At 37.8% G+C, this 21,066-nt stretch overlaps 1 protein-coding gene across 3 annotated transcripts in view; it reads left to right on the forward strand.

The window, feature by feature from the left end:
• The first annotated feature begins 2,305 nt into the window (after positions 1 to 2,305).
• LOC114454945 (signal transducer and activator of transcription 1-like) overlaps positions 2,306 to 21,066 on the forward strand; it is a 29,877-nt gene continuing 11,116 nt past the window's right edge. The window contains exons 1-10 of one of the 3 annotated variants that reach the window (XM_028435897.1): positions 2,306 to 2,364; positions 2,631 to 2,823; positions 5,883 to 6,027; positions 6,804 to 6,899; positions 7,131 to 7,208; positions 7,302 to 7,380; positions 7,460 to 7,551; positions 12,529 to 12,680; positions 12,764 to 12,904; positions 12,991 to 13,083. In XM_028435897.1, coding sequence (XP_028291698.1) covers positions 2,693 to 2,823; positions 5,883 to 6,027; positions 6,804 to 6,899; positions 7,131 to 7,208; positions 7,302 to 7,380; positions 7,460 to 7,551; positions 12,529 to 12,680; positions 12,764 to 12,904; positions 12,991 to 13,083 — 1,007 coding nt within the window. In that variant the 5' untranslated portion in view covers positions 2,306 to 2,364; positions 2,631 to 2,692. The remainder of the gene's footprint in view (positions 2,365 to 2,630; positions 2,824 to 5,882; positions 6,028 to 6,803; positions 6,900 to 7,130; positions 7,209 to 7,301; positions 7,381 to 7,459; positions 7,552 to 12,528; positions 12,681 to 12,763; positions 12,905 to 12,990; positions 13,084 to 21,066) is intronic. The other 2 variants (XM_028435899.1, XM_028435898.1) reach the window with 2 other exon arrangements.

The following is a 21,066-nucleotide window of genomic DNA, read 5'->3' on the forward strand; positions in this document are numbered from 1 at the left end:
TGTAAGCATTGGAAACTTTGAATCTGACAGATTACCAATGTCCTGTTGGGTTCCTCAGGGATCTGTTCTTGGACCCCTTATGTTTAGCCTTTATATGCTTCTTTTAGGACAAATTTTACAGAACTGTAAGGTTGATTATCAGAGCTATGCAGATGACACACAACTATATCTATCACTGAACCCAGATGACCATGGGCCCATTGAGGTGTTGTGTGACTGTTTAGAAAAAGTAAACTGCTGGATGAGTGAAAACTTCCTTCAACTAAACCTTGACAAGATGGAGGTGATTGTCTTTGGTAACAAGGAAAAGAGGACTGCTGTCAGCAATTATCTTGAGTCTCGATCTTTAAAAGCTAAAGACCAAGTCAAAAACCTTGGTGTTCTGATTGACTCAGATCTTACATTCAGCAGTCAGATCAAATCTATCACAAAAACAGCCTTCTACCACCTAAAGAACATCTCCAGAGTGAAAGGTTTAATGACTCAGAAAGATCAGGAGAAACTGGTCCATGTTTTTATCTGCAGCAGACTGGACTATTGTAATGGTCTTCTAACAGGAATCCACCAAAAGAGCATCAAACAGCTACAGCTGGTTCAGAACGCTGCAGCTCGGGTCTTAACCAGAACAAAGAGGTCAGAACACATTAGTCAGGTTTTAAAGTCTTTACACTGGCTCCCAGTCAGCCTCAGAATAGACTTTAAAGTTCTGCTGCTGGTGTATAAATCTGTGAATGGGTTTGGTCCAGAATACATCAGTGACATGTTAGTCAGGTATGAACCCAGCAGGTCTCACAGATCTATGGACACAGGTCAGATAGTGGAGCCCAGAGCTCACAGTAAACATGGTGATGCTGTGTTTAGTTGTTATGCTGCAAAGAAGTGGAACAAACTGCCAGCAGAGCTGAAGTCAGCATCTAATGTGAACATTTTTAAATCAAAGTTAAAGGCACTTTTTTTCTCTGCTGCATATGATTGAGAGAGAGATTTTTGGTCATGTTGTTGATGTAATGTTTTTGATGATTTGAATTGATTTTACTGATGATCTTAAATGTTCTTATTGATTTTAAACAGTTGAAAGTTTCATCATGTAAAGCACATTGAGTTGCCTTGTGTATGAAATGCGCTATACAAATAAATTTGCCTTGCCTTGCCTGTGTATTGGTGTAACTAGTTTAAATGCTGTTTCTTTTTTTCTTTTCTGTTTTTTTAAAGATTATTCAAACATTCCTGCGTGTTTCCAGGGTGTCTGTGACATCCTGCAGGTCTTGTCACAACTGTCAAATAAATCTAATAAAAATCAGTTGCTTGCTTCATGCCATCCATCACCATAGTAATATTTAATAAAATATTATTACTGTTTTTAGTATTATTGGTATTATTAACAGTGAGAATAATAAAAAAAATAATAATTATCCTTGACATGATATTTTGATATATTAGTGGGGGAAGGTTATATCAAATGTACGGCTACTTGAGAAAATTTATCGTGAATCACGTGATGCTGCTGCAGCTGGGCGTGAAACTGATCTCTATGTACGATATTGAAGTCACCGGCCGCCATCTTGGTATTCTGAACAACCGCTCGAAAGGCAACTTAAACAACAATTTGACTTAATCCATATAACTCCCACTTTCAGAATTTGATATATTTATTCTAATGTAACGGAAAACAACAAAAATTACAATTTTACTATAAAACACTGGCATGTACCACTTTTTTGGTTTTCTTTGTTGATGTTTGTATTTGTTAATTTAATCTGACTCTGGGACATGCACAATAATTCTGTTGTATCTGTTATTTTTTGGCATGTAAACAGGGCAATAAACTTTATTTTGTTCTATTTTATTCTATTCTATGTCTATAGATACAACCTAAATTCACTGTATCTGTATTTTCAATGTTTGATTCCAATCCAAATACACTCTGCTGTTGTCACCTTTACCTGTAAACATACTACACAAATAGTTACAATTAGTATGCGGTACAATTTTTGATTGTTATCTAACCTTTATATAAAAAAAACACTTTTGAGTAATTCATAATCCTTGTGATTGCTAGTGTGTGTTTTCCAATGTGATACATTCTGAGTTTACCTTTTATGAACATGTGTGTTTTCATCAGTAAAATAACTAATATATATATATATATATATTTTTACAGCTGATGATGACTTTTAACATCCAAATGCGCCACAGATTTGAGCTGATTGTCCAGGATATTCGCGGTACACCAATATGGCGTCGGGTGGCTTCACTGCTATAGGCCATTGCACTATCCAGTTATGGAATAGAGCGCAGTCCTGTACCTTAACGTCACGTCCTTGTTTTCACTGTAACTCTTCGCAGACAGGCAGCACACTGGAGGTTGGTACAGTTAAACAGCTTATTTTAGACGACTGAGATTATATTTTAGAACCTACAATGGCTGAAATACATTTCAGCCTTTGTATCATTTAAATACATTTCAGCCTTTGTATCATTTAAATACATTTCAGCCTTTGTATCATTTAAATACATTTCAGCCTTTGTATCATTTAAATACATTTCAGCCTTTGTATCATTTAAAAAAAAAAGGAAAAAAAAGTTCAGTATTTTTTTCGCTTATCAGTAACGAATTGTTTTCTACATAGAAGAGGCGTGGTTATGGATTAAGTGAAGTGTTCTATGGTGTTTCGGGGTGTCGGCTGTTCGGATGGCTCAATGGGAGGCTCTGATGAAGCTGGACTCGGCTTCACAGACCCGGGTCGTCCAGCTCTATGAGAACAAGTCCTTCAACAGGGAGATCCGTTACTCGCTCAGTGGATGGATAGAGAGCCAGAACTGGTAGGTAACCACGAACACTGCAGCTTTTACTCATAATTGCTTGTCTTTTACTGGAAAGACTTAAAAAGTGCATGATGAGAAACACAAAGTAGGGCATTAAGTGGACAGCTTATATGTAACCGAACACGACTGTAGCAAGTCACTTTAACCACCCGTGTTGAGTCGCTTTTACATAGTGGTGCTTTTTGGTCACTTCATCGCTCCAGTGACGTAAAGACCTGGAGCTTCATTTATAAAAGTGTGGCTAGACAAGCACACACTTCCGCTAAAACTAGGAAGTGCGTGCTTATTTGTTGTCGTACGTGAGGAAACACCTTGCTCTGCCCATATGGTGCCTATAAAGGTCCGGTGAACGTCCTGAATGAATATACACGAATACGGATTTGACGGTGGACCGAGGGGGGAAACGACTGCGGTCAAGCCTGCCGTGGTTCGCGTTAGCCTGGTCAAATCAGCCGCACGTTGTTTTCTTGTGCGAAAATATACTGACACTTACGGTAATCACAATGAGACCGCCCTGAAGAGCTGCTGGAAGAGAGAAAAAAACATTTAATAATATTTCACCCAACTTTGACGTAAAATTAATAAAAAAAAAACGTTTTTTCCATCTGTAGTCCATGATTCATATTTTGATGAACTTAGTACTTCCTAGACTACTTGCATGAATAATATTGAGTACTTTTATTGTGTACTTTTTGAGTAATCCTCTTTCAAAATCCTGTCCAGATCACAAATTTAAGAATATTTCACTTAACTTTGACGTGGAATAAAAAGATAATTTTCCATGAGTAGTCTAGGAAGAACTAAGTTCAACAAAATATGAATCAGAAAATGACTCTATTTTTACTAAACCGTCTATTTGTGCAATACCTCTGCGAACTGCAATTGTTTAAGTTGATGCGTGTTCATTACTGCAATTTGTTTAACTATTGACACTTTTAAAAACTTTATTTTTTACAACAGTAAAGTTTAATCGAAAACTAAACACACAAGAACATGATGGTATTCTAGTTACAACATTGAATTGTATTGTATGAGTTTTACGAGTTGTTCCTGAATCCAACACCGTCTCCAACGAGCCGCTACCGTTATGCTAGAATAGACGCGCAGCATTATTTTGAAGCTCGGATAGCGTGACAAAAGAAATGGGAAGCCTGAATGGCGTTACAGCAGTAGAATATATATTTATTCAAGAAGTTAACCTCTTTAATTTCGCCACAGTAAGTTGAGAAAGTGTACAGCCTCCGCTGCAGCCGTCTCATCTCGATATTAAATGTTAAATCTAAATGTGGAGAGCAATCTTGCTCTCTGCATAGACCGCGGTTAATGCTTGTCGCGTCAATGAGATTTTATTTTGGCACTTCCAATGAGTTTGCATATTAGCTAAATATTTAGTTTTACCTGTGACATTTAGGTTTAACATTTTACATTTAGATTTAGATTTAACATTTAAATTTAAACATTGACATTACTAAAAATCTGGTCAAAGGAAATATATATATATATATATATATAAATCACAAAAGTTTTTCAAATGTAGCTTGTTGCAAAAAGTGGCTGTTTAGTTTAGTATGCCCATGCCAGATATCTGAAATTACTTTCTTACGAGTTACATTCGCAAACGGACATATTAGTAATTTAATTCTGACTAGTCAGTAGGGATGTAACGATTCACTCAACTCCCATTATGATTCGATTCAAGATACTGGGTTCACGATACGATTCTCTCACGATTTATTTTAAAAAGATGACTGAAAAATATTCCTTTATTTTTTTGGGGGAAAAAACTATACTGTTTTCCTTTTATTTTTCATTGTCAAAAGAATCACTTGATAAACTATTCAAAACAATGCAATTTAACTCAAAATAAATCTTGAATGAAATAAATAAAGGAATAATACAAATGAAGAAAAGCCTATTAATTTAAATTCTGGTTCTATAGTAAACCTTGCAAAACTGCATAATAGTTCTTTTTAAAAGTGCAACTGAAAATGTATTTTGTGCCTTAACAATTGAATTGAAAAAAAAAACAAACAAAAAGTAATTTCACTGTCGGTCAGATGTTTATTTGGACCAGCAGAGGGCGCTGGTAACCCAGTGGTCGATTGGCATGCAGATATCTTGCAGTGAAGATATGTGGCCTTGGAATTGTAACATGTTGAAATTAAATTGTAGATATCTGCAATTAAATTTGAATGGAAGTCAGTGGGACATTTTGACTAGTGCTAATGAAGTTTCAGATATCTACAATGGCGATTTCCACTAGTGAGAATTGAGTTGTAGATATCTACAATTAATAGTGTAACTAGTGAAAATATAATTGTAAATATCAATAATTAGAATGTGGACTTGGAATCCCCCCACCCCCCCCACCCCCCCACACACACACACAGTTTACTACTACTATTACTACTTCATTCCTTTTATTACTATTAGGAAATGCTAACAACAGTGTTGACACTAGACACATTCTTGCTGTTCCATTTTGTTATTTTTTGATATTAGTAAATATGTCAACATGAATGAAATTGTAATTGTCTCAGTTTCTTAATTTCATCTTTATGAGATTTAATTCCTTCGTTTTTATCTCCGAGCTGGAAATATCCCTGGATTTCTTTTCTGGAACCTGGTCAGTTTACGCTGAATACTCAATACCGAAAAAAACATTATGATTAAAAATGAAGGGAAAAGAAACATATACAGGTATAGGCCCACGATTACATCACAGCACACCATCAGTAAATCATGTGGGGTTCTGCCTCATCTTTAATGTTTAGGGGGTAAAAAAAACTTCCACGAAGAGCAAATATGGCAAGAGCTGTTTGGATAATTGGATGCCCATGTAAAGTCATTCAATTAAACCAATAAACCCATATTAAATTTGAGGGGAATCAAGGAATAAGGTCAAGGTTTTTAAATGCAGCTTAATCCAGGTTAGACTCATTATGCTTCTGTTTTTTTGCGTGTAATTTGGGATATGTAAAAATTGTATGTGTTTTTATTGAGAACACCATGATGAGCAAACACAGTTCACTAATGTTTAATACTCTGTGCATCAGGGATGAAGCTGCTCAAGATGAATCGGCAGCTGCGAGATGCTTCTACGATGCCCTGAACTATTTGGACCAACAGGAGATATTGTCAATCCAGGCAAAAAACATTTTGCAGGGGCCAAATTTTTCAAAAATGAGAGACTACTTCCTGGTAGGTCGCAGGAGACATTATAGTTTTGTTTTTTGTTTTTTATTGCTAACGAGCATTGGTCGAAACTGAAGTCACATGTTTACTATTAGCACAGCCCGCAAAACAAAAGTCCATGTGGACTAAACTGTGAATCACTTTTCATTGCTCTCACACAAAATGCCTTCAGTGACCACAGTCTCCAAAATTCATCTACTCTTTTCTCAGTCACTAGAAACCACTTGAGAAACACTACTTTTACAGCATATTTGTCGCATGCTAACATTTTCTGTTTACAATCATCTTTATATGTTTTTGTAAGGTCTTGAAGTACGTACTGTAAATTACTGCATTCCTGAGTCAGTCTTCTTGCAATACATTACAGCATATACAATAGTTTAGAACCATTTAAGAGCAAAGATATCATTTTATAATAAAATACTGATTTACCTGAAAAAATCATTCGAACTTGAAAGATAAGATGTATTTTATGTAATGCTCTTTGTTGTTAGTATTTTGTAGTTCAGTGTGCTCAAAGTGACAGTGTGCGTTTCCAACGTGAGACTATTTGCTAGTGTTGTGGTTGAATGAGCTTCTTTTGAAGTGTTTTGTTGGTGAGAGACACTTTAGGGGACGAGAGTAACTGTTGAGCTGAGATGCATGATGGGCTTGCAGGCTGTGTTAAGAGTTTTAAACATGTGACTTCAGTTTTGATCAATGCTTGTTAGCAATCGCATAGTATGTAGAGAACTTTACATGTGTTAAAGGAATGATTCCTTCCTGTTACTCTGTTTTTGTAGCAGAACTTCCAACATGATCCTCTGAAACTGGCCATGCTTCTGTCTGAGTGTCTCAAAGAAGAAAAGAAAATCCTTGATTCAGCTTTGGAAGCTCAGGTGAGAAGACTGAAAATATTATTTTAAACTATTAATATCCCTCTCTCTCTTTCTCTCTCTCTCTCTCTCTCTCTCTCTCTCTCTCTCTCTCTCTCTCTCTCTCTCTCTCTCTCTCTCTCTCTGTCCAGATCTTCTTGAATCCTAAGTAATGCATGCTCATTTAAACATTAAGCATAACCCCAACCATCCTTCCAATCCAGTACTTACCAGAAATGTGCTTGTTCTTGACAGAGTTTGAGTGATCCAAATGTGGGACACAGCAATAATGAGTTAGACTTACAGATCGACCAAATGAAACATCAGACTTTGGTAAAACACACACAGACTGTAATTATGTAAAAAAAAAAAAAAAAAGGTGTTTACTTATTATTAATAAATGTGTGGACCTGAAATCTTCTGCAGAGGCTGAAAAATGAAATTCAGACTGCGGAGGAACTGAATAAAAACCTGGACTTGATGCTGAAGAGCTTCAAAAGCAAAGGTATGACAGAGTTGTGCAGTGAACAAAGTTTTGTGTGACATTTGTGTTGAATATTTGTGTGTTTATTTGTCATTACCAGTGCAACATCAAATTGGCTTGGCCCAGTCCCATGCAGTCAGCCAAGAGCAATGTTTGAACAATGCAAGCGTCTTTTCACAAGGAAAGATTCAGGTACTACAGCCAGCATATTTTATAGCTGTATACACGTTACAGCTTGGCCATACAGCTGGTGTTTGGGGTTCAAGGATATACATACTATATACTGGTATATACATTTAAATTATGGTGTATCATGGACAAAGTGCAAGAAAATTTAATTACTTTATTGTGTAATCTATCCATTGTACTAAAATAGCATATGATCCAGTGTTCATAATAAATGAATATTTAAATATGAGCAAATTGTGACTAAAGAACATCCATGGTTTTTTTTTTTTTTAAATAGATTTTTTGCTTATTGTTGTCATCAGTTTCTATTAAGAAAGTCATATTTGTCTTTGTTGATTTAAATTTTATAGGAAATTACAAAAAAGGGAAGCCAGCAAGAGTAGAAAGTAGATGACAGTAATCCCTTAACTGGATAATGGGCGAAAGTGAAAATGATGACATTAAATTAAAGATTACAGACAAAATGAGGTTCTTTAAAATGTGTGTTATCGCTCGTTCATTAGACAAAGGGGGCACTTGGATTAAGAAATAAGAAAAAGGGGATACTTAAGCCAAAAACGTTTGAGATCTACTGGTCTACTATATATATATATATATATATATATATATATATATATATATGCTTGAAGAGTTAAAGTGTTAATAGAACTGTTTTGATTAAAACTTGATTATTGACAAATTTTTGGTTAATAGGATGTTTTTATTTTATACCGTAACATGCTGTTTGAATTTGTGGTGGGCAAAATCAATGATTACAAATTTCACCTCTACAAGTACAAAATGGTATGAAATACAATTTATTTCATTGTTTTTTAACTTGCGAGAATAAGTAAATTATAAACTATAAGTATGATTAGGAGGAACGACCATTCACACTGAAGTATACTTCCAAGTTTCCCATGATGCATTTGGAACGACAAACGACAAAAACCTAATTATTTTTGCAACCTTTGAAAGTTCTGAAAGCATTTTAAAGGGGACCTATCATGCTAAATCCACTTTTTTAGCCCTTAAATGCATTTTGATGTATATTTAGATTGTTTAGAAGCACAGAAAAGTTCAAATTAGTCTCTTCAGGTGCTCCGTTGATATCTTTATATTTTGTTTTGTTCATATTTTGCAATCTGTTTTGATTTTTCTATGCTCTATTACGTTTTTTGAACAAAAACGTCAGCGGAACTGCCAAATTAGAACATCGACTCCAGGCCCAACACTTCGAGCAATCCGCCATTTTTATTTCTCGCTTTTATTTTGTAGTCCAAGCTCAAGGATGCCGAAGTTACGAGAGGATATGTCAAAATGTTTGGTTGTTGGATGTAGTAACCCACACGCTTCATTACACCGTCTCCCAGCATCAGAACCTTTTCAAAGTGCCTGGTTGAGTTTTATTTTTCACGGAAATGTACCCACATCTGTGGGTAAGGTCATTTTTGTGTGCACGCAGCACTTCAAGGATGACTGCTTCTGCAACCTCCGCCAGTATAAAGAAGGATTTGCCGAAAGACTTTGTCTGATTGAGGGTTCAATTCCTTCTATCTTTGGAGACGACGAACAGAGCACTTCGGTAAGCTGTAAATAACGCTAAAAAGTGTGATGATAAGACGTCCCTGTCATTGTTTTGTTAGCATTAGCAGTTTCACCGTCTTCATATGTTAGCGCTGTGTGCTCGTTTTAGATCCTTGATGATATGGCCTACGTGATTTAATTTAAGTCTAAAATTTTCATTAGTCATTTCATTTTGCCGTTTTTTTCTCCGAAAAGACTGTATTAAAATGCATTTCGTGACGTTAGCTTGGCGCTAGCGTTAGCTTGGTGCTTGTGTTAGCTCACTTGTTAGGGTTCTGCAGGTTTATCATCTTCATTTTCATCTCGCTCCGCCGGGTCAGACTCTGGCTCGAACATGTAAGGCTGGATGGACAAGTCTTCCGTTGTTGACATTTTGTAAATAACCTGTGAATAAACATTTTATGCACCGCTAAATAATCGTATCTCTTCTATCAAACTACAAAAATGGCCGAACAGGGTGGAGTTGAACCGAGTGTCACCTCTGCAACCTGGAGAGGGGGCGGGGTATGAAGTGTCTCATTTGCTTTTAAAGAGGCCGCACCAAAACGAGTTGCTCTTAGAAGCACGTCAGAAAAGGGTAGAAAAGGGGTCTAAGGAGCTATAATAATGAGGAATTCAGACCCAAGCAGTGCAGTTCCGCTTTATATTGACCACAACTGTATGATTTATATCTAAAAAGGAAGGATTTAAAAGCATGATATGTCTCCTTTAAGCAAGAAAGTGACCAAGTAGAATATCAACATGTGATCATTTGATCCATAAAACTCACATATACACATTTCATGCCGACATATTTCCCGCCATTGTACTACAGACAAATTTCCGGCTAACCTCAAAACAAGAGCCCTATTTACAAAAGTGTTAAAAAACTAATGGAAGACAAGAATATATGCTTTTGTTTTAAAAGGGGATGTTTGATTTTTAGCTTGAAGCCGGTCCCAGGACTATTTTACATTATGCTCGCAATGCATCATAGGTGGGTTGAGTATGACGAGTGTGCCCACCGTGTACACTTAAAAAATGTCCCCATATATTATACATCCATGTATTTCTTGTGTACTCAATCTTTTCACACTATGTAATGTGAACAAAATACATACTCATTTTGACTAAAGGTCAGCCTAAACCCTGGGTGTTGGCTGACCTGCCACTAGGGGGAAATTAAAAAAAAATGCCTTGATTATGGGCGGGGCTCCTGGAGTAGTTAAGACACTCCCAGTCTGTACTATAAAATCTCCAAATAACAATCTAAGCTATGCTAACTAGCTACTTAAAACTCAATATACTATAGTGAGGATGAGATGTGGAGTAAGGAATGCAGAAGTTTTGTTAGAAGTCACTTTTAATAGCAGGATTCAGAGCAGCAGGACAATCGCAGACAGTGCTGTCACAAAAATTCAAAACTGTCAGAACTTGAACTAACTCTCGTTCTACACCCATCAACCACGAACTAACGCGCAAGTGATGACACAGTTTACAACACAGAACAAACACTACAGTCACACCCACTAACCCAGGGCAGCAAACACACACACGGAAACATCCAACATGGCAACCCATACAAAATAAATATGCCCGCTAGAACCACCAACATCACTATACATTTCTATTCACATTTATCTCACCACGGATTGCAGAGTCCAGAGGTGCTAGTTTTTACTGGAGGGGTGGGGCTAACAGTGATGCACAATGGTCCAATGATGTCACAGAATGTCACTCTCAGCCAATAGCAACATTCAATTGTATTAGCCGGGTTTTAACCCATAGAGGGCAGTTACTCTTACATTTTACAACAAAACACGCCAAATTGAAATACTAAAATGTTGAGGGTTGGGCCAGGATCAATCAACAGCTCTACTTCATCCCCAAATACATTTGTAAAAAAGTGTTTTTAGGGTTTAGATAGATAGATAGATACAATACAACAAATAAACATTCATTTTAACAACCAAAAATGGAATGAGCTGAAGCAGTAACTGCTTATCGGAACCCAACTCTAAACAGCAACTGTATAACAGCGGTATTCATCAGCTTTTCAACCTATGTTTCAATAGGAGCAAAATATTTTGTTTTTAAAGAATTTTTGAACGTAGACATTGAACTCATTAACTTAAAGAGTAAAATCTTTTTGGAAAATGTCAGAGTGACTGCCCTCTATGGGTTGATACCCGGCTATTACAATTGGTTTTTGCTATTGGCTGAGCACTATTAGCCCTGTCCCTTTTATAAAAAAAAAAAACTAGCCCCTGTGAGCTCTATAATCTGTGGGGATTAGGTTGGATTGAGAGAAGAGTGAATAGGGAGGTATGTTGAGTAATGAGTAGCTAATTAACAAAGTATAGATTTTATAGTATAGACTGGGTGTGCTTTAACTACTCCAAGAGCCCCGTCCTTAAAGGTGCAGTCCACGATTCTCAGATCCCTCTCTCCCCCTCCCTCCCAGCTGCTCTCTTGCCCTGCCTCCAAACTTTCCACAGTTCCTCCCTCAGAGGAGCTAACAAGCTAACGTTAGTCTGACAGCAACATCACAGTAATATAACATGCACTGTTAAAAGCATATTACTGCAGCTCTTCTCTCTCTCAATGTGCACACACCTCAGCAGCAGCAGCAGCAACAACACAGTGTCACTTACAGCAACCCAAAAGGAGGCTGCTGCGCGCATACAAACAACACATCCACCACAGAGTTCTAGTGTAACAATTACAAATCAAACATAATGTAAATCAAGCAGCAGTAATTACCTTGCAAGCAGAAAAGTCGCTAATTCCATCTTCTACTCCTCTAGACCATACACTGTAAAAAAGATGGCGCTACAGCCCCGGGAAAGGGGCGGGGCCTGTGAGCAACAGCAGTCAGACAGTCCATCAAACGCAATCCTGGCTCTGATTGGTTCTTTTTGCTCGGTCGCGGTGCATTCTGGCAATCTGCTAAAGGCTGCAGGAGCAGCAGGGGGCGGGACTCAATGAGCCTGTTTTTTTCACACAAACTACTAGTTTCATGTACAGCTGTCCTTACATTGTGACAGCTTTAGCAAATAAGATAAAAAGTCACTTTATAAGAGTTGCAGACTGCACCTTTAATTAAAGCATTTTTTGAATTTCCCTCCTTGTGGCAGGTCTTCAGAAAGCAGGGGATTAGTTACTTTTTAAAGTGGTCATCAAGATTATTCTAAACTTTTAACACTGTAAACAAAAATTTATCTTCTTTCATCATTTGTTATAAATGTACTTTTAACACTTTTAACCTTGCTATATTCATTTGTTTTATTGTTCTAGATTTTTTTAAACAGTTTGTTAGAAGGTGCCCGGAATTCCATGTTATGTATTATTCTTAATGCTCTATATTGTAATTTGATTAATGGCTCTACATATGTTTTACATGTACACCCTTTAAGTGTTTGGTGTGTTTTGTAGGCTGCTCTGGAGCTGGTAGATAACATTATTGAGCAGGCAAAGCAGATTGTGAAGGCTATTACAGATGAGGAAGTGTCTTCATGGAAGCGCTCTCAGCAGATGGCATGCATTGGAAGCCCAGTCAACAACAAGCTAGACCACCTTCAGAAATGGTCAGATTATCATCTAACTAACCCTACCCCACGTATTCCACCCTGTCAGTGTAAACACTGGGAGCTTTATGATGTGTTTACAGGTTTACTGATGTAGCCAAGGATCTGTTTGAAGTGTGTGAGCAGTTAGAGAAACTTCAGAACCTAAAATACAGAAGCAGTGAGGCCTCCACGGCAGGCCTTCATGAATTAGCTCAATCTCTGCTCACAAGACTACTTTCCAAGTGAGACATTGCATCCTGGTTGTTGTGCTTATCATGCACTTGTGCTGGAAAATACACTCACAATATGTTGTTGGCTTGTACTACAGGGCTCTGGTGGTTGAGACACAGCCAACTATGCATAATTTTCCACATCGACCTCTGATACTGAAGACTAAGGCGCGCTTCAAAGTGACTTTAAGGTAAGGCTGCCAATGAAACAGCTGCTGATGGCTGCACTGATGGATTATAGCACACAAATTATAGCACCCATTTTAATCCAAGCAGAACCTGTTGAGTGTCGAAATGTAAATTGATAAGGATTTAGCGATTTTAATTCTTTATTGATTCTTGCTTATCTATCCGGTTTTTGATCGATTCTCTTATCGATTCTTAAATAGGCTGAAAAACAAGTAGTACATTAGTACAGAAAGAATACAACCTGGTTTATTAGAATAAATATCAGGTGTATTAGAATAAATATCAGGTTTATTAATATAAGTATATAATACTCAAATGAGTCCTCAATAAACAATACTCAAAGTAGTAAAATTAGTACACAAGTCAAGTGGATATTGGCTTAGGATAATAAATTAACCTCATTTGTATCATTATCAGTTAGCCAGTATATAAATCTCTTAACTGCCGAAACCAGCAGGCTACTTTTATTGTGAAATATATAGGTGCTTTCTCGGGTGTGTATGTGGGGGCGGTGGCTACCTCTTGGCTTGGTGTCTTGGGGGCGTCTGAGGGGCTGCTCGGCCATGAGGGGGGGTTGCCTGGGCTTCCTGGCCCCTGCTCTTTCTGCTATTCTGGCTGCGTCCTTGAGTCCGGGGCAGCGCTTGGGTTTGCAGTGGCGGTTTCTTGCACATACATCGGTCTTCGATGCACTAGCATGCCTTAGACTGTGGGATAAAACTTGTAGTGGGCTTAACTTTAGACACGTTGATCCCAAATACCTGTTTCAGGTATTACCACTCACTCCTTCCGTCTGCCCACAGCCACCACCATTATAGTTAAGCCTCACACCTACAACTTCACATCTCACTCTCACTTTACTGTAATCAACTCCTCCCCACCTTCCATTTCTCTACCTTGAATCACTCCTCTCTGCTCTCTTCCCCCTCCACCTCCACCTCTCCCCCACCCCCTCACCTAGGTGTAACACTGCCCTCTCTTTTTATATTCTCCCTTTAATAAAGTGTTTCTTACCCTTCCTTAGGGAGGGCTGGTGATGGTCACAATTATGCAATAAAATAATGCAATTTATTTAATTGCAATAACAAAAACAAAAAAAAAATGCATTGCTGTCTAAAAAAGATTGCACTTCTTGTAGTGTTGACCTTTGACACCACGTGCAGACAAAAGGAAAAAAAAAAAAAGGAATAAATTATATCAAAAAGAGTGCGGGTATTAAAAAATATATGGCGTCCCTTAATAAATCCTGTTTACTCCTCAGAGATAATATTGGGCAAGACATTCTCTAAGCGAGTGACGATAGTTTTAGCCAGTTTTAGTCTTTCTCACTTTTTAAGAGAAGAATTATTGAGGCTTGGGATAAAGTGGGTGGTAACAAGTCCTTCTCCAAAGATTCATTAATCATTGACAAAATTAAAGGTGACAATTTATCAATACATTTCTTTAAGAACTCAATCGGGAATCCGTCGGGACCTGGGGCCTTATTGGACTGCATTGCTTTGATTGAAGATTTTAATTCTTCAAGGGAAAGAGGAGTATCCAAATATTTTGCTTGGTCAGGTTTAATAGTTGGAATCTGAAGGTTAGCCAGAAACTCATTCATTTCAGTAGTGTCGGTGGGAAACTGAGATTTGTATAAGGATGAATAAAAAGATTTAAATGTTTTATTAATCTCAGCAGGGTCTGCCCTCTAAGAAAAGCCTTTAGTGACTCCCAGAGTAATGAATTAGAAGTGGATTCATTTTGATTAAAGGCCAGGAAGTCACTAATAGATTTTGAAATGAATTCACAAAATGTATTGTCTGCCAATAATAAAGAGTTAAACCTCCCAAGAGGGGGTGTAGGTTTATACATTGAAAACTGAATATCTAGATGCAAAGGAACATGATCAGATATTAAAATTTTTGAATAATCAGAGGAAACGACATGCAAGTTGAGTCTATTGTCTACAAAAAATATGGTCTATTCTTGAATATGACTGATGCACTGGGGAAAAGAAGGAAAACTTATTCACCAAGGGATGACGGGATCTCCAAGGGTCAGCCAGATCATTTTGGGTCATAAAGTCAGAAAAAGATTTAGCCATGGCCAACAGGGGTGTAGAACTGGGACTAGAGCGATCCAGTGCAGAGTCAAACACAATTCAAATCACTCCCAAAAATCAACAAATGAGTGTTTAAATGAGGAATATTACTAAGTAATCGGTTAGAAAAATTGACATCATCAAAGTTTGGCGCATAAACATGAACTAATACCACTTTTGTTTGCATACGTATGCCTGCTACTATAATATATCTACCATCCTTATCAGCAATGATCTCAGTAGATTTTATTAAACATAATTGCAACACCTCTAGCTTTAGAGTTGAAATTTGAGTGGTAGGTCTGTCCTGTCCAGGGAGACCGGAGCCAGTAATGATCTTTAAGTCTAAGATGGGTTTCCTGTAAAAAAAATATGTCAGAATTAAATGACTAAAAACCCTTGCCCTTTGGTTGGACTGCCCATGCCACGTATATTCCAACTAAGAAAATGAATTGGCTTGCCCATGCCAGGAGTGCTGGGATTTAAGTTAGCAGATAACATTTAAGTGTGAATGAAAAGGAAAAGGGGAATCTCCAACGTTAAATGAAAAGAGCCAGGACAGACCAACAACCCCCCCCCCCCACACACACACACGTATATACACATAAAATGGTACCTCCAGAAGGGAGAGTACAGTGTAAACAAAAAACAGAATAACCATTGTTGCCACACAGCCATGACAACAACTCGGAGAAAAACTGAGGTAAACCTCATCAGATAGTCTCCCGCAGACTATAAGAACCAAAACATTAGCAATAGCCAATAACCACAGTTAAATAAGTAAAGTGTGCTAACATCCTATAAATCAACCTACAAGACCTAATAATGTACGTATATAAAATAAACAAAGCAGGAACTTGAACAATATTGCAGCCTAGCATGATCTAGCTTAATTAAAGTTAGAGGTACGTGTTATCAGTACAAGATAACAAATATTTCAAAACTTAGTACTTGTAGGCAAAATAACTGTGTGCAAAAGAGCCCCATTAATAACGAACATGGACAAATTTGGTTATAAAGCTTAAAATATAAACATAACAAAACCATCAAGTCAACAATATACATAACAAAACCAGTAGCATGGAGCTCTATGGCTCTACTGAGAGTACTGCACTGTAATTATTGAATACATCAGGCAGTGTTTATCTTCTTGGCGTAGTTGTTTCTGCTGAAACAAAGTTCTTCACCACCCCACCGTGACTGATCCGAAGACGGGCTGGAAAGAACAGGCCATATCTCACCCCCTCCATCCCGCGCAGCTGCCTCCAAACATCGTTAAAGGCAGCCCGGGCCCAGGCTACCTTTGCAGTATGGTCGAGGAAGACGGAGATCCTTGCACCGTAGTAATGAAACCTAGCAATGATAGGACGTGGTCTATCCCCCGGACTTGGCTGAGGCTGAGTGGTTCGGTGTGCATGGTCCAGAAGTGGCTCCTTATCCAACTTGAATGCCTCCATGAGGAGAGCAGCAACGGTGGTGGTATCCGCAACCACTTTCTCCGCAACGCCCACGAGCCTGATATTTTTCCGACGTGACCTAGACTCCAGCTCCTCGCACTTACTCTCCAGCCTGGAAACCTGAGCTGCTAAACTCGCTAGGTTAGTGTTCAACTCAACAACATCATCCGTGCAGCCAGAGAGTGACACCTCCATGTTGCGTGGCTAGCTCTGCATGCGTAGCAGCTTTATCATTTTCAAGTTGCATTTTCACTGATTGTAAGTCAGTTTTTATCATAGCCAGGTCGTCACCCAATGCAGCTCGCAGTTCGCTTTTAAAGATAGCCGCAATGTCTTGTCTCAAAGACGTTAATATCTCCAGTTTCAGTGCATCCATGTTGCGAGTTCCAGTCGAGGAGGCGGAGTCCTCAGATGAAGCAGGCGCACCAGAGCTCGAGGTCTTAGTGTGCACAGCAGGCCGCGTCTGCCGGGTAGTTTTCCGAGGCTCAGTAGAGTCTTTCTGCATATTGACTTGGTTAAAAGTTGCAAACTACAAAAGTCAGTTCCAAAACTCACTGTGGCTTCAAAAATATTTAAAATAAAAGGCCAACAAATAAGGATTTTAAACAAAGTCTGCGGGAGCTTCTACCCACGCGTCCTACTCCATTCCCTGCTCTCTAGTGCCCCCCAAGAAACATGCTTTTAACTAGACATGATGTATGTAAAACTGACGTACTGAGTCAGGTGCGCTATCATGAACGCACACATACCGCGAGAACGCAGGCTCTGACTTTCATTTACAATAACTAACCAAACTACATCAGCATGAGTAAACACCAACAACATGACAAACTATGCAAGAGCTGGGTAATCACGCTTTCATTTACACACACATAACTTCTAGTTAAGTTATAATTAAGTTATAAAGCTGTTGACGAGCCGACTAGTGGGCTCGTCAACAGCTTTCTGCGTAACACCCATTTGGAATATCATACTGATCTCACGTGAGTAAACTCACCTCTGGTGTTAACAGCAGTGAATAACGTATTCCTCACACTTCAGACATATGTAGATAAAGGAGACATCCATAAACAACAGCTTGTGTGTGTGTGTGCACGTGCACACGTGGGTGGTGAATCCATTCTAAATTCATGTGCACCAGTCTATCACACGTGTACCTGCCTGCCTAACCTTACCTAATTTAAGTAGCTAGGTGTAGTGGCAGGTGTGGCGTGAGTGCACCGTCTACGTGACATGTAAATACTTAGAAATAATTGTTAGGCGCTTATGCATGCAGGCACACACATACGTGCAAGTCAGTAAGTGTGTGTGAGTGTTGAGTGTTGTATCCTGTCCAATCACAGCAATGATCTGACTCAGCGTAACACTACAGTCACTACCACTCTAAGGACAAGTGTTGTGACACAGACTGTAGCTAGACTAAATGGTGGTCCGTTATGCACTCAACACTCACACACACGCTTACATACCTGCACACTTGTACATGCCTGCGCACCTCAGCGCGCAAGTGTCAATCACCATCTACGTGTTTACATGTCACGTAGATGGTGATCGATAGTGAAGGTCACCTGATCACTATGGCTTCACTCACATTACACCTGCGTCTACGTGTGACTGATATATTTATGTTTGTTCGGTGCACATCCAGGTGTAGAGTAGGTATGCATACACATTAAAACGTCTGCAAACGTGTTAACACGAGGGTTGTCACGATACTAGAATTTCAAACTCTATTGATACTCAGGAAAAAACTCGATACCATTTTCAATACCACTGGGCAAAGAAAAGATTTTAGAAGCATATTTTCCTTTTGAGTTGAGAATACAAACTATGAACAGTATACAAAGTATTTTTAAATTAAGTGAATTGTAGTGCAGCATTTAACAACACTTGTAAATAGGGATGTAACGATTCACTCAACTCCCGATACGATTGGACGATACTGGGTTCACGATATGATTCTCTCACGATTTATTTTACAAAATGGGACTGTAGAAAAATGATGACTGAAAAATATTCCTTTATTTTTTTTGGGGGAAAAAACTATAAAAAACTATACTGTTTTCCTTTTATTTTTCATTGTCTAAAGAATCCCTTGATAAACTATTCAAAACAATGCAATTTAACTAAAAATAAATCTTGAATGAAATAAATAAAGGAATAATACAAATGAAGAAGAAGCCTATTAATTTAAATTTTGGTTCTATAGTAAACAGTACAAAACTGCATAACAGTTCTTTTTAAAAGTGCAACTGAAAATGTATTTTGTGCCTTAACAATTGGACTTAAAAAAAAACCAGTCATTTCACTATATTTAGGTCAGATATTTGTTTGGACCAGCAGAGGGCGCTGGTTACCCAGTGGTTGGTTGGCATGCAGATATCTGGCAGTGAAGAAGAGATGCTATGCGCTAGCAGACAGAGCTAATAGAAAAACGTGACTTTTACAGATATTCACGTAATATTACAGATATTTTTTGGTGCTAAAGGGGTAAGGAATCATTTATGAACATGTTTAAAAGCAGAAGGCGGCCAGAAAGAAAGTATTAGCAGATTCCGCCCGCCGCTAACACTTCTGGTTAAAAAAAGTACTGCGATTCAGTTTTCACAGTATCGATGTGAATCGTGATACCTATGAATCGATTTTAACTGCCTTACGATTAATCGTTACATCCCTACTTGTAAACAACAAAAACTATTACACTTTTTTGAGAAAGTAAAACAAAGTTTAGCAGCACCTGTAAACAATAAAAACTATTAACAATAGTTTTTGAGAAAGTATAACAAAATTTAACATATTTTCTCTTCTCATTTTTGACTTAAACTAACTTGTCAGCTAACTTGTGTTATAATGAGGGCCCTATAAAATTCCTTTTATTTTTTTTCAAATTTCGTTTTCTTTTTTCCAAGTTCCATGTTTTCCACTTTATTTTTTAAAATTTTTAGAATTTTTTTTTTTTCAGGAAAAAAAAAATCTAATAAAAAAAAAAAACAACTAATAAATAAATAAAAACTAAATTAAACAAAAACGTATGTCAAAAATAAAGTAAGATACAATTAAAGGGTAGATTTAAGGTGTAATGACATTGATTATTTTGACTGCTTTTTAATTATGTATGTCATATAAAAATGTATGGGAACAGCATGAATGTCAGTCACCCAATTTCCCCTCAGGGATCAATGGTTTACTAAATCTGAGCAGGTTTATTGTTTAAGTTCATTTAAATGAAATTTATCAAAACTTCATTTAAATGATCTTGATGACATCATTCCAGACCATAATGATTACACTAAAATAAATGGACACAAGGATGCATCAGTTATTTCACCACTCGGGGCCAGAATATTTTATAGTATCAGAAGTTATTATTAACCTACAATGTTTCAGACTACAATCCCTGGCATCAATGGTCTTGTCCATAACAACCGAACAACTGTATCCACAGATGTTCTGTAACTCTGATAAGATGTTGTTTAAATGCTCTGAGCAGGTGAAGCTGATTAAACCTGACTCATGTTTTCACGGAGCGCTGCTGTGCGTGACGAGAAACGGAATTTCAAAGGCACAGCAAAGTTAAATGGGCACTAATGGCTCTGTATTTAAGAGGCAGTGATGATTTGGCAATTTTAGACATTGTTTGATGTGTTTTAGGCAGTGTTTAATGCAGCCAGGACAGGAAGGGGTAGGGCGGTGCACCTTATCAGTGGTCCCCAAAACATTTCCACATAAAAAAAAATTCCTTGCCTCACGGTGATGGCGTTTCCGCGTTTAACCATTTTCATTGGTCGATTCCGTGATTTATAGGACCCTGTTAGTATTTAGCTGTTTGTGTCTGCAGTAGCAAATAAACATATCAATTGAAACAGGCGAGAGAAAAAAAAACTGGAGAGGAACCATAGATATATTAAGAGATGAACACAGTGCTGTTAGTAGTGATACTTTTGCAAATGAGTATCGTATCCGATACTAACTTTTTGGTATCGATACTTTAATCGGTATCGAGTTTTTTGACAACACTAGTTAACACGTCTGCAAGCACACATGCAGACGTGACTTGTGCATTGTGCCCGTGTACCCATTCTATGTCAATGGAAAATGTAGAGCAGACGAGCAGACTGGTGCGCATGAATTTAGAATGGATCCACCCCCCATAGCGTGTGTGTGACGTCATTGCAAATTTGCGAGTGGGGTGCGTTTGTTTATAGTGGTGGTACAGCTTGGGAACAACCGATAGCAGAATTGTAAAGGGTTTTTGTTAGCGATTACGAGGTATCGTATCATTAAGAACCGGTTCCGAAACAAAACCGGTTAACAATGCGCATTTCTAGTTTTATGTCTTGGATAATGTTTAAATTGAAACTGAAAATTAATAGAAACAGCACATTTACATGTTTGTTCTTTAAATCTCATGAAATGATCAAAAACTAAATATTTTGGGCGACCGTGAC

Source organism: Gouania willdenowi, chromosome 21 (assembly GCF_900634775.1).
Source record: "Gouania willdenowi chromosome 21, fGouWil2.1, whole genome shotgun sequence".
NCBI classification, from domain to species: domain Eukaryota; kingdom Metazoa; phylum Chordata; class Actinopteri; order Blenniiformes; family Gobiesocidae; genus Gouania; species Gouania willdenowi.